At 41.8% G+C, this 24292-nt stretch overlaps 1 protein-coding gene across 8 annotated transcripts in view; it reads left to right on the plus strand.

The window, feature by feature from the left end:
- Positions 1-1655: 1655 nt before the first annotated feature.
- Positions 1656-24292, plus strand: part of tenm2b (teneurin transmembrane protein 2b) — a 249536-nt gene continuing 226899 nt past the window's right edge. For 6 of the 8 annotated variants that reach the window (XM_067375180.1, XM_067375181.1, XM_067375182.1 and 3 more), the window contains exon 1: positions 1656-1881. In XM_067375180.1, coding sequence (XP_067231281.1) covers positions 1656-1881 — 226 coding nt within the window. Of the gene's footprint in view, positions 1882-3417; positions 3421-4389; positions 4396-24292 lie in introns of all 8 variants that reach the window. The other 2 variants (XM_067375177.1, XM_067375175.1) reach the window with 2 other exon arrangements.

A 24292-nucleotide genomic window follows, 5' to 3' on the forward strand; every position in this document is an offset into this window, starting at 1 on the left:
TGTTTGGGAAGCTCGATATATTGTTGTGATGTTTAGGATATGTATTTCTTCTGCAATATGACATCCATGGTTGATCTGCTTACAGAGTTTTCACAGGTGGTTATCGGCTTGATCTACAGCTGATAGCGAGGCTTTCGGTAGATCTGTAGCTCGGGAATTTGCAAATAGAGAAGCAACTGTTGGTTTTAACTGGTACAAATAGACATGTTTTCAATTTTGCATTTGTGCATCACTCAATGGAAGCTTTTACAAAAGTGCAGAAAATCATGGAATCATCATGTTGGAACAACAAAAAATATGCACTTAGGATGCGTGAGTTAAACAAGCACTAAAACAAAATGTTTAAAATCTTGATATTTTTACTCTGTGGTGCATATACTGTATTACCACGTATTGGGTTCTGCTTTTTAAATTGCTGACAAAGTAGAAGTGTTTGTTTTTTCTTCACCCAAAAATGAAAATTCTGTCATGAATTACTCACCCTCATGTTCCACAACCGTAAGACCTTCGTTTATCTTCGGAACACAAATTAAGATATTTTTGATGAAATCCGAAATCTCCTCCGTAGACAGCAATTTAACCACCACTTTTAAGGTCCAGAAAGCATTGTTAAAATTGTCGATGTGACTGCAGTGGTTCAACCTTAATTTTATGCAGGAAATTCACGCCTTTTACAGTAGATGGTGTTCAACACTGTATTTTGTATAAAAACAATACAAAAAATGAAACACAAATGTGATGTTTATCTAAAATAATTTTTGCTTATTATTATGGTTGAATTGGATCATGGAAGGTCAGCAGCAAATCCATTGGTTAATAAAGTGAGATTAAATACATAAAGTATTAATTATAATTAAAAGTGTATTATTTAATTATTGCAGGTTTGCATAATATTCTGAATTTGCATTTCACTGTTTTATTTTCAGGAATACTGAATGCGCTTTTGTAAATGCTTTAGTTTAGAACTACCCATCTAACCATCATATTTACACAGCCTTTACTCCCAATTTCTCAATGAAGTCAATGAATGGGAAAAAAGTAACTTGCATTACTTATTTGAAAAAGTAACCCGTTACTTTACTAATTACTTGGAAAAGTAAACTGCTTTCTTGACTTGAGTTACTTGTAATGCATTATCCCCAACTCGGATCATAAATTCAAGTTTCCTAAATAAAATTTGAAAATTGAATGCTTAATTGAAGCTCTGGGACGCTTGGGGATAATTTGATTATCGCGCTTTGGGCGGACCACAAAATTTAAACATGGCTGAAGGGAGAACGATTGCTGCTGTGACTGGTATTCTATCTTCATTAGTTTTTTCCACAACAGCTATATCTCCTTGTCTTATCATTAAATAGTACATATTTACATATATTAATAATAATTTTCCCGATAAATAGGCAAGAATAAAACTTGTGGCAAGAATAAGCAATGATTCATGTTCTTTCTGACAACCAAACACATGAATTCGACAAGCTTGTAATCACAATATGTGCCATATGTGATGATGATGTGTAGTTGTTGTGTAGTTGTTGTTATTTTATATTTGACTTTTTTTTTTTTTGTCCTAAAATAAATTTAAACCCACAACACACATTTCCTCTGTGTCTCCCTCTGCAGGTAATTGACAAAATTGTCCGTCAGCTCCAGCAGTGATGGATTTGAAGGAAAGACAGCAGCGCTCTCTGACACGGGGTCAGTGCGGAAAGGATCTGCACTACGCTACATGCTCTCTGGACAATGAGAACTGCCATATAGTGTCACAGAAATCATACAGTTCCAGCAAGAGGCTGAAGGCCTACCAGCAGGATGGACGCCTGCGCTATGGAGGATGTGTTGCGGAGTTGGTGCACCAGGAGACAGAAGAGTATGTCAGACAAGGTAAGATTGTTGCTGTAATTAATATATGAATGGAAGAAATCATAATGATAAATATGGCAGCTATACTATAGGTACATCACAGTTACATTTTGGCAAAATTTTGCGAGCAAAAAATGTCTGTTGTCTATTTTCAGTGCCCTCGTGCGAAATTCCCAATCACATGGATTCCAATTGCAATGATTGGATTTTGATTTGAATTTATTTTGTTTGTTTTATGTTCCCTTTCAGTCGGTCACGTTCGACGTACGTCAGTAGTGACCGACGAATTGGGATATCGCTTAGAGAGCCCTATCATCTTCGTGTAAACTAAAACAAGCCAATGGAATTGGCGTGCGATATTTGCATAATGCGCACCGCCCCCGACAGGTGTATATAAATAGGAAGCAGATGCAATCGCACTCTGTCTTTCGCTTCGGAGCCATTCACTGGTGTCCTGTTTTAGAAGACTCCTTTCTTCGTTTGTTTTATTCTAAAACATTGCCTCAGAAGAGGATTTACAGCGAGCTTTCAGTGCTGGTGAAAGGGCACGTTCAGCGAGGTCGCGAGTCTCCGAGGAGCTGAGCTATAAGCTCGAAAACTGCTGTTTTCACAGCAACACAAAGAGTGTGTGCGTGTGTAGCGATTTGGGCCAGTTCCTCGGTGTGTCAGGGAGTGGTGTACCTGACACATCGCGTCGCTCCCTGGGTGCTTCAGCACGAGTGAGTTGACTTCCCCTTCTAAAAGAGCTTTACAGACGAACCCTGACAGTATGTCATTTCGTCTGTGCGTTAATGGGTGCGGTCGTTCCCTGGTCCCTGCTGATGGGCACAATCGTTGCATCTCGTGTTTGGGCATTCTGCACGCTGAAGCAGCTTTTGTGGATGGTTCATGTTCCCATTGCGGGAACATGACTATCGCGATGCTGAGGTCGAGACTCTCCTTCCTGAAGTCTCAGGAAGCGGGGGTCCCCTCTCCTATGCCGCGTACGACCGTTTTTTCCGGCCCCGGGAACCGGAATGACGGTACGGCGCTGTATAGGAAGGGTGACCGGAGGATTACGGTCAGGGCTTCCCCGCCGAGCGGAAACGCTCCTCGGGCCCCTGCCGCCTCATCAGCACCGCAACCCATCGTGCCACCGTTGGTTTCCGCTGGGCCCTCTACGGACTGTCCAGCCGTTACCTTTGGTGTGCTGGCGGCGGATCGGATGTCGATCGCTGCATCGGAAGGTGAGCCTGAGTCCTCGGGGGAGGATTCGGACGCGCTGCCGCCCGGGACGGTAGCGTTGCCCGAGTCGGATCCCGAGCTCACGGCTGTGCTCTCCCGGGCCGCCTTGTGCGTCGGGCTTGAATGGAACCCTCCACCCTGTCCCGGCCCATCTCGGTTGGACGATTGGTACTTGGCGGGGGGTCGCGCTGGTCAAATCCAGCGTCCCGCCCCAATGCCTTTCTTCCCGGAAGTACACAATGAGGTGACCAGGTCTTGGCAAGCTCCGCATGGGGCTCGTACAGGGCCTGGTCACTCGTCCGCCTTCACCTCCCTGGACGGCGGGCTAGCCAGGGGGTACGCGAAGATCCCGCCAGTCGAGCGGTCTGTTGCGACGCAGTTGTGTCCAACGGCCGCTGGCTGGCGCGGTGAGCCGCGTCTCCCGTCCCAGGCCTGTGAATTCTCAGCCGGTCTGACTGAGAAAGCTTACAGTGCCTGTGGGCAGGCTGCCTCTGCCCTGCACGCGATGGCCCTTTTGCAGGTCTATCAGGCAAAAGCGCTGTCGCAGATGCCCCAGGAAGGTCCTGACCAACAGCTGCTTGGGGAGCTGCGCGCTGCCACTGACCTTGCCCTCCGGGCAACGAAGGTGACAGCGCGTTCTGTTGGCCAGGCGATGTCTACTCTGGTAGCCCAGCAACGCCACCTCTGGCTGACCTTGGCAGACATGAGGGAGACCGACAAACATCGGTTCCTGGATTCCCCCGTGTCTCCAGTCGGCCTTTTCGGCGACGCAGCAGAGAACTGTGCCCAACAGTCCTCCGCTGCACAGAAGCAGGCTGAGGCTATCAGACATGTCATGCCACGGCGGTCCGCTGCTGCCTCCACCCAGCCGCCCGTGGCTCAGCCTCAGCCCGCTCGTCGCCGAGGGCGCCCGCCTGCGTCTTCCTCCGCCCCTGCTAAGTTGGCAAAGCAGCAGCCTACACCAGCCAAACAGCAGGGTGCCGGGCGCGGACGTGGTGCCCAGCCCGTCTCTGCCAGCCAGGTGGCAAGCGGTCGGGGAAAACTCGGCCCTGAGACGGGCGACCTGGAGCGGAAGGTTCCTGCCCTTTGGGAGAGTATTCCATCTGCTCTCCCACCCCCGGAGGAGGGCCGGGGGGGATTTTGTGGCGGCTGTCCATCTACCGCCGCTGGCTCTCCGGAGTCCAGCGGTACCCACTTTGCCACAAAAAGAGCAGTTTCCTCAAACTCCAGGTCACAACAAGGGGTGTCTGCCAGTGTGCCAGGCTCCGCCTCGCTGCTGTCAGCTCCCTCCCCATTCGCCAGCAGGTGGCAGTGTGTTGGTGCAGACCGCGTCCCGTGCGCCGTCTCCCATGCACACTGCTGCCTCGCAGAGTCCGACCCCACTCCGGGCCGCCCCCAAGCCGTCCGAGTCGGGTCCCTCTCTGCCTTGCTGCCCCACCCCCGGTGCGTCTGTGGTGCCTTTGGTCCCGCTGGCTCAGTGTCTGGAAGCGTGGATAGCGCTCCCCAGCCTGTCCAGTTGGCTCATTCGTACTATCAGACTCGGCTATGCGATTCAGTTCGCCCGGCGTCCCCCGGTCTTCAGGGCTGTCCACTTCACTCAGGTGTCGTTGGACAGTGCTCCTGTTCTCCGGGTGGAGATTGCTGTCCTCCTGGCGAAGGGTACAATCAAGCCGGTCCCTCCAGCCGATATGAAGTCGGGGTTTTACAGCCCTTACTTCATTGTACCGTAAAAGGGCGGTGGGCTACGGCCAATCCTGGACCGTCCCCAGGATTGGTTTGCAGCAATAGACCTGAAGGACGCTACTTTCATGTCTCGATTCTGCCTCGACACAGACCCTTCCTAGGTCGGTCTGCGTTCGAGGGCCGGGCATGTCAGTACAAAGTCCTACCCGACATGGTTGTAGCTCCCAACCGGTTGGGTCTTCAGGTCAACTGGGACAAGAGCAAACTCGCCCCCGGGTAGAGGATCTCTTGTTTCGGTCTCGAGCTAGACTCGGTCGCACGGACTGCGCGTCTCACCGAGGTGCGCGTCCAGTCGGTGTTGAACTGCCTGAGCTCGCTCAAGTGCAGGACAGCGGCTCCACTGAAAGATTTTCAGAGGCTCCTGGGGCATATGGCATCTGCAGCCGCGGTAACGCTGCTCGGATTGCTTCATATGAGACCGCTTCAACACTGGCTCCGCGGCCGGGTCCCGAGATGGGCGTGGCAGTGCGGCACGCTCCGTGTCCCCGTGACACCGAGCTGCCGTCGCACCCTTGTCCGGTGGTTGGACCTTTCGTTCCTGTGGGCCGGAGTACCCCTCGAACAAGTGTCCAGGCACGCTGTGGTCTCCACAGATGTCTCTGCCACGGGATGGGGGGCCACGTACAACGGGCATGCAGTGACAGGTCTTTGGACGGGGCCTCAGCTGCATTGGCATACCAATTGCCTCGAGTTGCTAGCGGTTCGTCTTGCGCTGGCCCGCTTCAAGGAGCTGTTGTCAGGCAAGCACGTTCTAGTCCGCTCACTAAGCACTGCGGCCGTTGCGTACACCTACCGTCAAGGTGGTCTACGCTTCCGTCGCATGTTGCAACTCGCCCGCCATCTCTTGTTGTGGAGTCAGAAGGATCTGAGGTCCCTTCGGGCCACTCGTGTCTCAGGTGTGCTCAACCGTGCAGCCGACGAGCTGTCACGGCAGCATCTACTTGCGGGCGAGTGGCGGCTCCACCCCAGGCGGTCCAGCTGATTTGGCAGCGTTTCGGCGAGGCCCAGGTAGTCCTGCTTGCCTCCCCGGAAACTGCCCTCCGCCAGTGGTTTTATTCCCTGACCGGCGGCACGCTCGGCATGGATGCCCTGGCACACAGCTGGCCCCCGGGTCTGCGCAAACATGCGTTTCCCCCAGTGAGCCTTCTCGCACAACTCATGTGCAAGGTCAGGGAGGACGGGGAGCAGGTTCTGTTAGTGGCTCCGTACTGGCCCACTCGGACCTGATTCTCAGACCTCATTCTCCCCGTGACAGCACCTCCCTGGCCGATTCCTCTGAGGAAGGACCCCCTGACTCAGAGACGGGGCACCCTGTGGCACCCGCGTCCCGATCTGTGGAACCTCCACGTGTGGTCCCTGGACGGGATGCGGAGGTTCTGAGTGATCTCCCGCAAGCGGTCGTAGACACCATCACTTCCGCTAGAGCTCCTTCCACTAGGAATCTCTACGCGCTGAAGTGGAACCTGTTCGTCGAATGGTGCGCCTCTCGCCGAGAGGACCCCCGATCATGTTCGGTCGGATCCGTGCTTTCCTTTCTGCAAGATGGGTTGGAGCGAAGGCTGTCTCCCTCCACCCTCAAGGTGTATGTTGCCGCCATTGCCGCACATCACCATGCAGTTGAGGGTAAGTCCCTGGGGAAACACGATCTGATCGTCAGATTCCTGAGGGGGCCAGGAGACTGAATCCTCCTCGCCCTTCCTCCGTACCCTCTTGGGATTGACCCTGGTTCTCACAGCTCTCCGGGGTCATCCCTTCGAACCTTTGCAATCAGTCGACCTGAAACTAATGTCTCTTAAGACGGTTCTTCTGGTTGCATTGGCTTCCCTGAAGAGGGTAGGGGATCTGCATGCATTTTCGGTCGACGAAACGTGCCTAGAATTCGGGCCCGGTGCTTCTCACGTCATCCTGAGACCCCGGCCTGGATACGTGCCCAAGGTTCCTACCACTCCCTTCAGAGATCAGGTAGTGAACCTGCAAGCGCTGCCCTCGGAGGAGGCAGACCCAGCCCTAGCTTTGCTCTGTCCCGTCCGCGCTCTGCGCGTTTACGTGGACAGAACGCGAAGCTTCAGGACCTCAGATCAGCTCTTCATCTGTTACGGAGGCCAGCAGAAGGGAAAGGCTGTCTCCAAGCAGAGGATGGCCCACTGGATAGTGGATGCCATCGCCTTGGCGTACGAATCCCAGGGCGTGCCTTGCCCGCTCGGGTTGAGAGCCCACTCCACCAGAGGGGTGGCCTCTTCCTGGGCGCTGGCTCATGGCGCCTCGCTGACAGATATCTGTAGAGCTGCGGGCTGGGCGACACCAAACACGTTCGCTAGGTTTTATAGCCTACGTGTAGAGCCGGTATCCTCACGTGTACTCGCATCCACTAGTCGGTAGACGTGTTGTACCCACTCTAAGTGTCGGCTTGCAATGCCATTCCCGCCACTGGCCGGATACGTGCATACTTTCACTCCAGTCGTGTTCCCCGCTTGGCGAACCCTGTCGAGTTCCTCCGCCTCCCCCTTCGGCTCGGACATTGCGGAGTGTCTGATGCCAGGCCTACATCCGTCGCTGACGCTGTCTGTTGGCTGGGGCCCATATGTCGTGACCCCTCTACGTGAGCGGTCCCATATGTGTATTTTCCACGGTTTAAAACTCCCTACGGGCCGAGTCCGTGTCTTTCCCTTAGCAGAGCCAGCTCTGCTGTCACCTGTCAGATGAGTCTCCCCCTAACCAGGTGGAGCCATCCCAGGGACTGCCCCCCCGGGCCAGTCCATGTGTGTATTCCCACGTAAACTCCTCCCCCATTGGGTAGGTAGTGGTTTCCGCAGCGTCCCTTACGGGTTCGCTTCCCCAGTGTGTCTAGTTTACTTAGTGGGTAGTGGTTAGACAGCAGTAGACTCTCTCGGTGTAAGCTCGCCCCCTTCACCGCCAGCCGGTGCTATGGGCGGCTGAGCTTGTGCTGGGCACTGGAAGGGGTTTCGTAACTGTGGCGCTTTAGTTGGGATCCCAATTCGTCGGTCACTACTGACGTACGTCGAACGTGACCGACTGAAAGGGAACGTCTCGGTTACGTATGTAACCCTCGTTCCCTGAAGGAGGGAACGGAGACGTACGTCCCGTCGCCACAGTTTCTGTACCCTCGCTGTAGTGCGGACACCAGTTGTCTCCTCAGCGAAAAACAGAGTGCGATTGCATCTGCTTCCTATTTATATACACCTGTCGGGGGCGGTGCGCATTATGCAAATATCGCACGCCAATTCCATTGGCTTGTTTTAGTTTACACGAAGATGATAGGGCTCTCTAAGCGATATCCCAATTCGTCGGTCACTACTGACGTACGTCTCCGTTCCCTCCTTCAGGGAACGAGGGTTACATACGTAACCGAGACGTTTTTGTTTGTCTTTTCACTTTCATCCAATGTAACATCACATATTCAGGTGTAAAGCAAATAGTGGACTATTTCATGAATGTATGTGCAATACTTAAGTGCATGTTGGATACAGCAGTCTTTAGGTCAGAGTTTTCTCATTAGTTGGGGCTTTAACACAAATGCCATCATGGATGAATCATGGATGAATGTTATCCATTTTAACCCACATAATCCCCCTGTAATAAAAACAGAGAAGATGATTTTCTGTGGTAAGTTTTAATTTGCAGCTATTGAAACTTTTGATCTGTGTGCACAGAACTGTGCTAATGTTTCAAGACAAATATTTGTGAAAAGCTATTGTTCCTTTCATGCAAGTGACACTGACCTAGTAAACACAAACTGGATTGGAGCAGAGTGATTTTTTTTTAAACAAAAAGACCCCCACCATTAAATCTACTAATTTAAGATAAATGAACTAGCTTAATGAAAGGATTTATTTTGTATTAATGAACAAACCTGAATACATTAGACCATGGTTCCCAACTTATTTTTTGGCCCTTGAATTTACAAGGAAGCACCCTGCATTCATGTAATTTGATTGTTATAGGCATATTAAATTATATGCCATTTCACTTTTACGGCAAGGCCATTTGTATCAGGAGTGATTTCAGTGATTGCCATGTGAATATCATTGAGCACTTTCAATTTGTTTTGTCATTTTGATCACAACCAGGAATTTTTACAGAGAATTTTCTTTGTGAGAGAAGCTGTGTTCTGTCTGGTATTTAGCCATGACTTTATTTGCCTATCAAAGTCAGTTCATCAAGGACACATTCTTGAAATGAAAAACTAGAAATTGAATCTGCTAGGTTTTGTTTTGCTCAAATTGATCTTGCTATGAAGTGTTAACCAGGTATAATTACAGTTCGACCAACTGACCTTATTCAGTTGCTGCACAGAAAATTGATTTTAAAAAAGAAGTTTTAAAAACTTTGTGCCATGTTGAAAGCTGTCCTTACAAACAGCTTAAGCCAGATTTGTCAATATCAGATAAAGAGATAATACAGGTGAGCTGCAGTGTTCAGTCAGGAACCTTCATCCTTTCAGTATATGAATTAACTTTTCTCTTTTCATCTAGTCGAAATACTGTGAGTGGGTTATATACAGTTTATATATATATATATATATATATATATATATATATATATATATATATATATATATATATATATATATATATATAATATATATATATATACAGTACAGTCCAAAAGTTTGGAACCACTAAGATTTTTAATGTTTTTAAAAGAAGTTTCGTCTGGTCACCAAGGCTACATTTATTTAATTAAAAATACAGTAAAAACAGTAATATTGTGAAATATTATTACAATTTAAAATAACTGTTTTCTATTTGAATATATTTCACAAAGTAATTTATTCCTGTGATGCAAAGCTGAATTTTCAGCATCATTACTCCAGTCTTCAGTGTCACATGATGCTTCAGAAATCATTCTAATATGCTGATCTGCTGCTCAAGGAACATTTGATGTGTACAATTGTACAAAATATTTGTGTACAATATTTTTTTTTCAGGATTATTTGATGAATAGAAAGTTCAAAAGAACAGTGTTTATCTGAAATCTAATCTTTTGTAACATTATAAATGTCTTTACTGCCACTTTTGATTGATTTAAGGCATCCTTGCTGAATAAAAGTATTAATTTCTTTAATTTCTTTAAAAAAAAAATAAAAATAAAAATTCTTACTGACCCCAAACTTTTGAACGGTAGTGTATAATGTTACAGAAGCTTTGTATTTCAGATAAATGCTGTTCTTTTGAACTTTCTATTCATCAAGGAATCCTGAAAAAAAAGTACACAACTGTTTTCAACATTGAAAATAATCATAAATGTTTATTGAGCAGCAAATCAGCATATTAGAATGATTTCTGAAGGATCATGTGACACTGAAGACTGGTGTAACGATGCTGAAAATTCAGCTTTGCATCACAGCAATAAATTACTTTGTCAAATATATTTAAATAGTACACAGTTATTTTAAATTGTAATAATATTTCACAATATTATTGCTTTTTACTGTATTTTTAATTAAATGAATGTAGCCTTGGTGAGCAGATGGAACTTCTTTTAAAAACATTAAAAATCTTAGTGGTTCCAAACTTTTGGACTGTACTGTATACAGTATATAGTGTTATTGCTTTTATACTACAGTTTTGAAGGTGAAATTAAAAAGATTCAAATCTCAGTTGACAGTTTAGTCCAAGCCTCAGTTACTAATTTTAAAACGTCACTTTAGAACTAGTAACGAAGGAACCCTGAGTTGCCACATTGAAGCTTATTGTAGTTAGAGTATTATGAGAAAGAGATCAACTAAGAGAGTGTATTATCTGCAATTGATACAGCATTTATTCTTAAGGTCAGTCTTACATTCATAATAAAAAATCAGTTTGAATGTCTGCTGATGAAAGAGATATCTTTGTCCTTTTAAAGGTTATGGTGATTTCACACGACAGTCACTGCATTTGTCGGATGTGTCTTATAAGGTGTTGTTTAAAGTAAAAATAAAGCCCTTGTTTACAACCTTGTTTCAGTCCCTTTCAATATTAGAGGGTTAGTTCACCCAAAAATGAAAATTCTGTCATCAATTACTCACCCTCATGTCGTTCCACACCGGTAAGACCTTCGTTAATCTTCGGAACACAAATTAAGATATTTTTGTTGAAATCCGATGGCTCTGTGAGGCAGCAATGACATTTCCTCTCTCAAGATCCATAAAGGTACTAAAAACATATTTAAATCGGTTCATGTGAGTACAGTGGTTCAATATTAATATTATAAAGCGACAAGAATATTTTTGGTGCACCAAAAAAACAAACAAAAATATAGCTGCGAGCAGCGATGGCGGGCACAAGCCCGGTGGCACCGCCACCCCGGTGGCTTCAGGACAACTGTGCACGGTGGGCAATAGGCAGTTAAAACGGTTAGACATCGAAGGACTATGTCAAATTCACTCTACATTTACTGCACTATAAGGTGGTGCTTTTAAGCCCCTCCTCCCTGCCTGTTTCTAAGGCTTTGCCCATGTCTACTGGCTAAGAATCCTGATGTGTGTATGGGGTTTTTTGAAACAATTTGAAGCATGTTAAGAGTCTCAAAAGCATCCAAAATGAATATTAAAGTTTGATGCGTTGCCAAGGTAATTGTGTTTGAGATATCACAATTCTTTTCAAAGGTCTACATCTGCCATGTTTTGACATTATTCAAAAGAAGTTTGAAGAAAAACGGGTAAAAATAAGATCTCAAAAGCATGCTGAAAGTAACACATTTCCTGTTTCCAGTTGGTGGCGCTATAACTTTGACTCACAATAGTGACATCTATGTGATCAGCCTTGTACAACGATCACACAGCCGAAGATTCATCAAAATCAATTAATGTATGCAGAAGTTATAACATTTTGTTTCCCTTTTCTTGCCATAAATTTGTTGCCTCGCCACGGCCAAACCATTTGAGATATCCAAAATCCGTTTGCAATTAAACAACTTCAATGTGTTAGCAACAAGTTAAAAAAAGTTTGGTGTAAATTGTATAAACCCTGTAGGAGTAGTAGTATAAAATTCAAAGCCTGTTTTATCAAAAAAATTATATTGAAACCAAAATAGTTGACTTCCTGTTGGTCGGAGTTTGATGCGTTGCCATGGCAACAATATTTAAAATATCAAAAATCCTGTCACAGGTCTACATCTGCTGTGTATTGACATTACACTGATGAAGTTTGAAGCAAATCAGGTAAAAATAACAGAGTAAACTCAATGCATATTGAAAGTGACACACTTCTTGCTGCCAGTTGGTGGCGCTATAACTTTGACTCACAATAGTCACATCCATGTGATCAGACTCCTATAACGAACACACCGCTGAAGTTTCATAAACATCAATCAGTGTATGCAGACATTATAACACATTTCCTGTTTCTCTTTTCTCGCCATAAATTCGTTGCCTCGCCACGGCCAAACCGTTCGAGATATCAAAAATCCGCTGGCATTTTTCATCATCAGTGTCTTGATTTAATGCTGACCGAGTTTGGTGGTGATCGGATTAATCGTCTAGGAGGAGTATATCAAATTCCATGCGTTTTTCAAACAACCCTTAATAGCTGACTTCCTGTTGGGGCGGCGTTTATCTTAGAGCATGAAAGTTGTTCGGCCCGATGAGGTCTATATGTGTACCGAGTTTCATACTAATACGTGCAAGCGTGTTTAATATATGGACCAAGTTTTCAGACTTTTTTCAAGGGGACGCTGTCGAGCCCCCCTGCCACGCCCGGGTACCAGCCTCTGCAGTGTCCTAATGGCCACAGATTCCAATGTGTGTGGCAATTTTCAGGAGTTTTTGAGCATGTTAAGGCCCCCAAAAAGCCCCAGAAGACGAAAAAAAAAAAATCCTTAGGGGATCAAAAGGGCCCTGCGCAAATTTTCGCTTGGGCCCTAATAACGACTTTTATAGTGATGGCCGTTTTCAAAACACTGCTTCAGGAAGCTTTGGAGTGTTATGAATCAGCGGTTCGGAGTGCCAAATCACGTGATTTCAGCAGTTTGGCGGTTTGACGCGTGATCCGAATCAGGATTCGATATGCTGATTTATTATGCTCCGAAGCTTCCTGAAGCAGTTTTTTTTTGTTATTTTGTTTTTTTGCCGCACCAAAAATATTCTCATCTCTTTATAATTTTAATATTGAACCACTGTGCTCACATGAACTGATTTAAAGATGTTTTTAGTACCTTTATGGATCTTGAGAGAGGAAATGTCATTGCTGGCTATGGAGGCCTCACAGAGTCATCGTATTTCAACAAAAATATCTTAATTTATGTTCTGAAGATTAATGAAGGTCTTACGGGTGTGGAACAACATGAGGGTGAATAATAAATGACAGAATTTTCATTTTTCACGAACCCTTTAAAGTCTTTGCTACATATTATTTATATAAAATAAAATATTTATCAAAACAATGATATTTAAAAGTATGTCTTTTTATATAACTTCACATAAAAGTATGTGAAGTTATATAAAAAGATTATAAAAGTATGTGAAGTTCAAAGCAGTGCTCTAGTTAGTACAGGATTCCAGTTAAATAAAAATGTAAACTTAAACTTAACTTTGATTTTAGCCAAATCGATTTGATCTGGTACTGGAACAGTAATATATTAATAAGACCAAAGATTGCTCTTTTGATATGCCCAAAACTAATTATATCTCATGTTTAACCATATCTACATAAGCGGCAGGTACATGAGTACAGGCTCATATCTCCAAAAACGTCTAAACAAATGTTTAAACGGGCTATTTTTCTATATAATATTCAAGGATAAAAAAGCTCCCTCATATAAGGATAATATATAATATTTACAATATTACTGCTATTGTATTCATTAAATAAATGTAGCCTTGGTTAACATAAGAGGTGAGAGACATAAAAGGCATAAAAAAGAGACCTAGAGGAATAAGAGGAATTTTAATTTTTTTATTAAAAAAAAATTAACTAAATACAAAATTTGACCCCAGACTTTTGAATGTGTATACAGTATTTATGTGAAGATATTTGAATTTGCTTTGTCTAATAAAAATAAATTGTAACAACATAAAAATCGACTGGTCACACTTGCAAGATTTAGGTCAACTACAACTGAAACTTTTTTATTTTTTTTTAATTTAATTTATTTATTACATTTTCTAACCTCAAATCTTGATGTTGAATAAAACAAACTCATGTACATTATTATTCATCAACTACCCTTTATTATTACTCTTGATTTTATTTGGGGTTTTCCACTCTCAGTCCAGATTGCATCCAGAATCAACATACGGATATTTTGTCTGAATTCCACCAGCACAATATTTCTGTGGAGACTCAGCCAAACTCACAATACAGCCTGAAGCGTTTTTTTGTCAGGTTTTGATTTTGGAATGTCCAGGAGAGGGATACTGGCTGTAATTCAGTGCTTTTCCCCCCACATGCTTCTGTGTTTTCCATAGATGCTGGCTCAGGTGTAGATCAAAGACGGCATGAAACAGAGAATCTTTTAATAGTCAGAGATGAGTTGTGCCCCACTAGCAATGCCCACATCTCATTATAGCAAAGTTTCATCTACCTAAAGCAAGAGGTGACCTTGTCGTCACTTTTCTCCTTCACTGTGCTGTAAAAATAGCCCAAACCAGTGAGACCGAGCTGCACACTGCTGCCTCATCTTCAGAGTGGATCAGACAGACTGAGACATACAGAGAGAAAATGATAGACACAGAACCAGGATTAGCAGTCTCTAGCTTTCAATAGCCTGAGGTTTCTGGTTCACATGTTTTATTATTTATTTATTTTTTTTTTACCTGCCAGCTGTAGTCTGCTCCACATTACATCTGAACAAACTTGCCATGGATATGCTCATATGGCTGAGGGAGGAGTTTTTGGTTGTAGGACGCTCCAAGCTGGTGGTCCATGGCCGTAGTAGATGTTCAGGACTCCGCAGGCAGCTTTGCCTCAGTAAAGGCCATATGGCGAGGGAGCTTCAGAAGAACGGGAGCACTCGTTATGGACATTTGCAGGAAGGAGTGCTCTGCCTCTCAGGCAGCCCAAAACCCCCATATGGTCCCTTTAGTGCACTTTTTTCCAGCACAACATCTGGTAGCATGCGCTTATCGTCCTCCATCCAAGCCCTTACTAAGCAGAGCTGCTCCAAACATAGCAGAACATTGAGATTACAGTATGGGTAATGTGGGTGAACGGGGAAGCCGGAGAGAGGATGGAGGAGAGTAAATCAGGAGGAAAGCAGCAACTATATCCATCTCTATGACACTGAGATTAACATCCAGCGCGGATTATGATCCAATCAGAAATGATCTGGCGATATGGATTACTGTTTATACTTGGTATTGACATGTCATGTGGCAAATGCATCACTAGTGACCACTTCTTATTGGATTTTGTCAAGTGGATAGTCTCGGATTTCATGACTGCACAGATCAGACCAGTCTGTCATTTACCAACATTTAGTCATTTAGTCTATTAACCATAAGCATGAATAGGTCATTTTGATATTTATAACAATTATATTATATTATTTAATATACAATAATAATAATAATAATAATAATAATTTTAACTGTTAGAAATACTTTTATAATAGTTATTAATTTTATAATTAGTATTATTACACCACCTTATTATATGTGTACGGAGCCCTGCACATGACATGCAAGAAAAATCGTGTGCACGATTTACTAATGCGTTCCCTCAATTTACTAAATCGTGCACATGAATTATAAATCAAGGCAACGAAATAGTAAATCATGCAAACGTTTTAGTAAATTGAGGGAACGAAATAGTAATTCATGCGCACGTTTTATAAATCAAGGCAACGAAATAGTAAATAGTGCGCACGATTTATAAATCAAGGCAACGAAAGAGTAAATTGCGTGCAAGTTTTAGTAAATTGAGGGAACGAAATAGTAAATCATGCGCACGTTTTAGTAAATCGAGGGAATGAAATAGTCAATTGTGCGCACGATTTATAAATCAAGGCAACGAAATAGTAAATCGTGCAAACATTTTAGTAAATTGAGGGAACGAAATAGTAAATCATGCGCACGTTTTATAAATCAAGGCAACAAAATAGTAAATAGTGCGCACGATTTATAAATCAAGGCAATGAAAGAGTAAATTGCGTGCACGTTTTAGTAAATTGAGGGAACGAAATAGTAAATCGTGCGCACGATTTATAAATCAAGGCAACAAAATAGTAAATCGTGCACACGTTTTAGTAAATCGAGGGAACGAAATAGTAAATCGTGCGCACGATTTATAAATCAAGGCAACGAAATAGTAAATTGTGCACACGTTTTAGTAAATCGAGGGAACGAAATAGTAAATCGTGCGCACGATTTATAAATCAAGGCAACGAAATAGTAAATTGTGCACACGTTTTAGTAAATTGAGGAAACGAAATAGTAAATAGTGCGCACGATTTATAAATCAAGGAAACGAAAGAGTAAATTGCGTGCAAGTTTTAGTAAATTGAGGGAACGAAATAGTAAATCATGCGCACGTTTTAGTAAATCGAGGGAATGAAATAGTCAATTGTGCGCACGATTTATAAATCAAGGCAACGAAATAGTAAATCGTGCAAACATTTTAGTAAATTGAGGGAACGAAATAGTAAATCATGCGCACGTTTTATAAATCAAGGCAACAAAATAGTAAATAGTGCGCACGATTTATAAATCAAGGCAATGAAAGAGTAAATTGCGTGCACGTTTTAGTAAATTGAGGGAACGAAATAGTAAATCGTGCGCACGATTTATAAATCAAGGCAACAAAATAGTAAATCGTGCACACGTTTTAGTAAATCGAGGGAACGAAATAGTAAATCGTGCGCACGATTTATAAATCAAGGCAACGAAATAGTAAATTGTGCACACGTTTTAGTAAATCGAGGGAACGAAATAGTAAATCGTGTGCACGTTTTAGTAAATCGAGGGAACGAAATAGTAAATTGTGCACACGTTTTAGTAAATCGAGGGAACGAAATAGTAAATCGTGCACACGTTTTAGTAAATCGAGGGAACGAAATAGTAAATTGTGCGCGCGATTTAGCGTACTGTTTTTTTTCCTGCATGTCATGTCCAGGGCTCCGTATATGTGTAACATGGGTGCACTCAAAAACATTAAGCTGAATCCATACATTAAGTTTCCGTCCAGTTTTTGTGATGTTTTGTTATCGACATAGCAAATATGAGCAACTCCAGTTGGCCTTTTAACAATAAAACGGTGTGCGTGATCCCTAAAAAAAAAATGCATTGTCGCATAAGCTTTGTTATATCGCTAATAAAATCTGCCTTTGAGCAGTTTTCATTCATAATTTTGCGTATATAGCAAATTTGTATCTTTGCGTCCCAAATATCATAAAATGTACAGAGCAATGAGACAATTGAAATTCGCCAGTACTGCTTATTTTCACATATAATGCTATTAAATAGGAAATATAAGAAGATGACGACAAAGTGAAGCAGCTCATCTGACAGGACTATACTACCTTTATTTGAAGAAGCGCAGGTTTAGACAGAGAGCAGCTCACTTGTCCTGTATGCAAAACTTTAGCGTCCATAAAAAGACTGGTACAGTGAAATATTCGGTCTTTGCATATTGCAACAATCTTTAACACCTTGAACATGCAGAACAAGGCTTCACTTTTCAGGACTTTTGCGGCACATTTGGAGCAACCACGAACATGGACGCTACATGTGTAGGCTAATTCTATCATGTGACACCACATTTATTTGCATTAAAGCCTTTTTTCTTGACAAAAAGTGTTTTTTTGTTACATTTGAATATATTGTATTGGCATAGAATTTATGCACTAAAATTGAGACATTTTATCGACAAATGACATTTCCATCAGCTATAATCGCTAAATATTTTGAAGCGCTAAAAAAAAAAAAAAAAAAAAAAAACCTTGAATGGAAACCTGGCTAGTGAGTTTAATGACAGAATAAACATAACAATCCAACACTGAGACAGAGTGAGCACACCAAAACATACAACCATGTAGGACAAGAAACTCAAGAAACACTGTGGTATAATGTAAATACTAGAGGGGTTAATAGGCAAACAAGACACACCTGGGAATTATCACTGAACTAATCAACTAGAAAAACTACAAAATGTGGCAAAGAACAAGAAGAAACATAAAAGTACACAAAAGACCAGGGGAACATAGGCTGAGATCATGTCAATATGGCTTCAAAAGTACTTTTATGATACTTTTTTTTTCTTGATTAACTTCAACTGAGCTTGATTAGCTTCAAATTAGCTTGATTAGCTACATGGATCCAAGAGCTACATTAAGCTTCTTAAAAACATTTCATTTTTCATGGAAAAACGAACTGCATACAGGGTTGGACTGGTGTGAGGTTGAGTAAATATTGACAATTTTAATTTTTGGCTAAATATTCCTTTAATTCTAGGTGTAAATGGGACCTTAAGAGTGCTGGCTGCAATGCCTAAAGCTCACTATACTAAAAGGAATAACTAGTCTGTACTTTTCCATTTTAAAATTTGCTCTCCCACATGAAGGCTAATTTTAGATCTGCATCATATGGACTTGTCGCTCAAGATCAATACCAATGTGACTGCATTGCTTTCAGGCTTTCGATTTGTTTGGAGTAAGAATAGGTGGTTTAACAAGCTCTTGATAGGATTTTCATCCATATTACAGCCGGCGGCCGTCAAAGCTGACAGAGGGAGCTTGCTATAGTATAGTAACTCTCATGGTCTTTAACTGACAATGAAAAGCAGATTATGTTTTAATGCAGTTCTAACGTATTCCTACACCCACCGCCTGTAACAGGAACTTTGAAATATTGTGGGGGTCTAGGTGAGTCTCCATCGCAATTAGAGATCATTTCCATGTTGAAGAGGGACATTAGGCCTCTGCTACAGAGTGGTGTGTAATGGGCAGTGCTTGAGATGTAATATTGATGGGAGTACTCCAGTGGAATAAGAATGAGAATGCACTGGGAATGAAAAGCTAAAATGAAGTGGTGAAAATGAGTTAGCTGGTGAACAAACACCTAAACAGAACTGTTTCATTGGCAGTAGCTTTTGATGTCTGTGGTGGTTTTTCCATTCATGGAGATGTTGACCTTGAGTAAAATGGATTGCATTTACTGTATGAGCATAATTCTTTCTCTTCTTTCATTCTGTGATGCCCTTGACTGTCTCATTTCATTTTTCTCTCACTGTTTCTCATTATTCTCTCCCTCTTCACTCTCTCACTCTCTCTATGGTCAATGGAATGACATTTTTGGTAGAATTATAAGTCAACATGAATTGTGATTGATTCAACTGTGCATGTTATTTCAAAGCAAAAAAAAAAAAAAAAAAAAAAATTTTTTGTAATTGTTTATGGAAATGTTATAACTTGGTCTTTCTTTGAAGCAAATTTGCCTTTTCAATTATGTCAGTCAGGTCATGGGCTATTAAAGGGATAGTTCACTCAAAAATTAAAATTCTGTCATCATTTACTCACCCTCAAGTTGTTCCAAACATGTATACATTTTTTTTGTTCTGCTGTACACAAAGGAAGATATTTGGAAGATTTTTTTAACCAAGCAGATCTCAGTATTGACTATCATAGTATTTTTTTCCCCACTATGGTAGTCAATGGGGGGCAAGATCTGGTTGGTTACAAACATTCTTCCAAATATCTTCCCTTGTGTTTGTGTCTATCAGTTTAGTGAGCTCGGCCCAGAACATTTTACATATTTTTGTTCTTTTGTTTTTGAGTTTTGACAAAATTGTTTTTGCCTGGTTTTACTATAAAGTGTAAGAACCAAAAAGAGGACTGAACAGTGCACTTAAACATGATGTCAACATTTAATTTGTCAGAAGTAGAGTTTTAATTACTCATCTGTTCTTCTTTTCTGCAGGCAGTTTCTTTTGTAACAATTATACAACAGCATAATTTGTTGTTTGTATGTCACTGCATGTGTCTGTTGGATTATGTTCCATGGTGTTCTTGAGAAACGAGTCATGTTTGAAACTTAATGTGTAAACATTACAGCTATTTAGCATTTGAATATAGTATGAAGGAGTAATACCATTCTGTAAGATCTTAAATATTATTTAGTCAGCAATATGCTCTCTAAATCTGAGAAAACAGAGATAATTTTTTCCGCTGTGGACTGAAGGTGCTAAATTCATGGCAAGGCAAACAATTAGCCACAAATGAACTGAAAACTAAATCAGTTCTGGGAAAGACATAAATTATGAAAAGATGAATTTTCTAATTCATCAAACCTGGCCACAACACAACATTAGCATGGAAATAATGTGGTGTGAATTAAAGCTGTTTTGCATGAATCTAATGTTTGCTGTCAGTCACCACATCGGTCTGGATACTGTACTTCTGAATAACAGACTGTATATCTTGGAAGTATGACAAAATAAGAATTTTCACCGGAAAATGTCATCTGAACAAGTAACGTGTCTGCCATCTTTATTCTGAGCATTACAATAAATCACGCTGCCAACGGTGATTAAATCTAACGATCGCATAGTTCGGGTCATGCCAATCATGTTCTCAAATTGTTAATGTTAACAACATCAGCATTGCGTGACTATGAGTATTTAGTAGGGCTGGGTAAAAAAATATTGATTTCTCGATTTTAATCGATTCTCATTTTTATGATCCATTATCGATTCTTAAATCCCAAGAATCGATTAGTCTATTCTGTTTTCAGTTGGTGAATGAGCAGAACATGTAGCGCCTCCCATCCAATAAAACGCAATAATCTAATAATCAAACATGATAATCGCAATAATCAAACATGAATAAACATCTGAAAGTATGATAAAAGATACAGTACAACTTACCGAAATCCGTATCATGTTTCGTGTAATCGCTCAATCAGTGTTTCAACCTCGGAAAAATGTCATGTAACGTCACATTTACCTCAGAAAAACATATTCAGTGACCATAAACTTATTAATCAGCTATAAAAGTGTACTCTAGAAAGCAACAATCTGATAAATAAATTTCTGTAGCCACTCCCTGGTCCGTAGTGTTTTGTTTTTGACTGTGGGTGAATCTCCAGTTGTCTGATGATTGTCATTTGGACCTTTCTGGATTACAATCCACCATCAAAATGATAAATTTAATTATTCCAGCTGCTGTGAGAAAAGGCTATAAAAGATCCTCACATGCCATATAGCCTACTAGCTGGGACTCTTCCTTTCTGTTTACAGACGTGACGTAATGACACAAAGACAAACGGCTGCATGCTCGAAATTCCTGCGGAAACCCACCAGTACCATAATGTTTTATTATAAAACATTATTAAAAGATTACCGTTGTAAATCGGGCTAAGATAAGGAGATAATTTTGAACACGCTCTGGTTACGTACTTGCTCAAAAATTAATTTTGGAAAATTGTTAACCAAAAGAAGTTACGGACTGCAGCTTTAAAAAAATGTTTACAATACATGTTCTTTATCTGCTATAGGGTCATCTTTTTTCCTGTGTGGATATAGAATATCTCTTACTGACATTATAGATGTTAACCTTGAATGCTGCATGATAATCTTTTTTTTTTTTTTTTGATCAGCATTGATCCCTGAGGAACTCCTTACTGTCTTCTATAGGGATTAGAAAAATACATTGTTTCAAAGTCCTGCTGTTTATCTCGCCCCTCGCAGTGTGTGGCTTTGATATGGTTATCTAGTGAAGCATAAGCTCAAGGGCAGGTCTGCTATAAACCATGCCAGGGAGCATCTCACCTCTTCTCAGCCCATCTTTCAGAGATTTAGTATTTGGTCTTTAGCATCACCAAGGACAATAATGTCCTTGGATAAGAGTTAAACATTTAATAATAATAATAATAATAATAATAATAATAATAAAAATGTATATTTTAGATGGAGTCCAAGAAGTAGTTAGCCCAAATCTCAAAAGCGAACATTTTCTTTCTTTTTTTTTTTTTATTCACTCTATAGCTTCTGAGAATTAAAAGTTTTAAATTTGCTGTTCGGTGAAAGAAAAAAAAGTTTTTCTTTAAAGAAAAGGGCATTGGCATTTTGCTGCTCTCCTTGCACTCAAGGTAGCCTATTAGTCTCTTAGTCACACCCAGCACCTGGACTCTCAGAGTTTTTAAGTCAGCTCATTTGCACAAGGCAAATGGTAAGCCAGTGGAGTGAACCCTAATTTCCAGCCCCCCTCTAGACCCTAATAGGCTCTAATGCAAGTATCCAGGGGTTCATAAGCCTTGTAAATTAGACTGGCAATCAAAATGGGCTCTTTTATGAGGAAAAAATGGTGCCTTATGAGTTGTATAAAATAAGCCTCTTGAAAGCCTGATTATCTTCATGCATATAAAAGAAAGGTTATTTCTTTTTTCTTTTTCTTTTTTGGCCCATTTTTGTTTTTTAAAAGTAATGATGTGGTAGCTTTAATAGCATTACCTTTGGAATAATTTCAAACTTGACGTAATGCAACTAAAGGTGCTATATTTTATTTGACGGCAAGATTATCAGTGAGTAATTAATTTAATTTCAGTCTGTTCAGTTTGTTTGTGTTCCATAGAAGATATAAACTCAAAAAAGTGTGCATGATGAAAAACTCTTATCCAAAACCTAATTTACTGCCTTACTACCTAGATAGGCAGCTGTCTTTTAAGGGAGCATCCTAACCATCATGGAACCTCAGAAGGCAGTATGTTACTCTGCACAGTGGCCAGAGGGATTTTCAGCCATTCCTCTTCCAGAACAGTGGCCAGGTCACTATGTGATGCAAGTAGAGGAAAACGTTTTCTGATTTGCTTGTCCAAAATACCATAAAGTGGCTCAAAAATATTTAGATCTGGTGACTGTGCAGGCCATGGGAGATGTTCAGCTTCACTTTCATGTTCATCAAACCATTCTGTCACAAGTCTTGCTGTGTGTATTGGTGCATTATCATGCTGATACACGCCACCCCCTTCAGGGTACAGTGTTTGAACCATTAGCTGCACATGGTCCTCCAGAATGGTTCGGTAGTCTTTGGCAGTGATTCGCCCATCAAGCACAGTATGGAATGCCATGATATTGCAGCCCAAACCATCACTGATCCACCCCCGTGCTTCACTCTGGACACGAGACAGTCTGGGTGTTAAGCCTCTTTGGGGCTTTTCTACACCATAACTCCCACAAATGTGGGAAAGACAGTGAAGGTGGACTCATCAGAGAACAATACATGTTACACATTGACCACAGCCAAAAATTTGCACTGTTGGCACCAATGAAACTGACAATTGGCATTGGCACGACTGACCAAAGCTTTGGCTATAGCAGCCTGACCATGAAAATTGACTCTGTGGAGCTTCCGACAAACAGTTTTGGTGCAAACGGGAGAGTTGAGGTGCATTTAATTCTGCAGTGAGCTGGGCAGCTGTGGTTTTATGTTTTTTTGGATACAATCCAAGTTAGTACCTGAACATCCCTTTCAGACAGCCTCTTGCACCTACAGTTAATCGTGTTGGATGTGGTTCATCCTACAGTACGTGCTCACATTACCCTGGACACCATAGCTCTCAGTACACCACAAAGTGTCCTGGTTACAGATGAGTCAGCAAGACAAGCACCAACAGTTTGTCTTCTTTTGAACTCTGATATGTCTCCCATTAAGTTGTGTGGATTGCAATATTTATGCACAGCTGTGCTATTGCTCTGCTAATTCAACCTTCACACTCTGCTCTTACGGACAGAATGTAAAATCAGTGAAGATTGAACACCAGGCCGTACATACCGTTGTCAGAATTATTGGCACCCTTGATAAGTATGATCAAAGATGACTGTAAAAATAAATCTGCATTGTTTATCCTTTTGATCTTTAATTCATAAAATTAGCAAAAATCTAACCTTTCATTTAAGGAAAAGAATTGAAAGTGGGGGGAAAATCACATTATGAAATAAATGTTTTTCTCCAAAACACGGTGGCCACAATTATTGGCACCCTTTTATTCCATACTTTTTGCAACCTACTTTTGCCAAGATAACAGTCTTCTTCTATAATGCCTGATGAGTTTGGAGAACACCTGACAAGAGATCAGAGATCATTCCTTCATGTAGAATCTCTCCTGATCCTTCAGATTCCCACCTCCATTTTGGTGCTTCTTCTCTTCAGTTCACTCCACTCATTTTCTATAGGGTTCAGTTCAGGGGACTGGGACGGCCATGGCAGAAGCTTCATTTTGGGCACAGTGACACATTTTTGTGTTGGTTTTGATGTTTGTTTTGGATCATTGTCCAGACGGAAGATCCAACTACTGCCCATTATTGGATTTCTAGCAGAAGCGGTCAGGTTTTGATTTTTTTTTATCTGTTGGTATTTGATAGAATCCATGATACCATGTATCTGAACAAGATGTCCATGACCTCCAGCAGAAAAATAGGCTCACAACATTAAAGATCCAGCAGTATATTTAACCGTAGGTATGGGGCGCTTTTTATCCATGTGTGCACCAAACCCATCTGGTGGGTTTGCTGCCAAAAAGCTCTTTTTTTAGTTT

Source organism: Chanodichthys erythropterus, chromosome 22 (assembly GCF_024489055.1).
Source record: "Chanodichthys erythropterus isolate Z2021 chromosome 22, ASM2448905v1, whole genome shotgun sequence".
Classification (NCBI taxonomy): Eukaryota; Metazoa; Chordata; class Actinopteri; order Cypriniformes; family Xenocyprididae; genus Chanodichthys; species Chanodichthys erythropterus.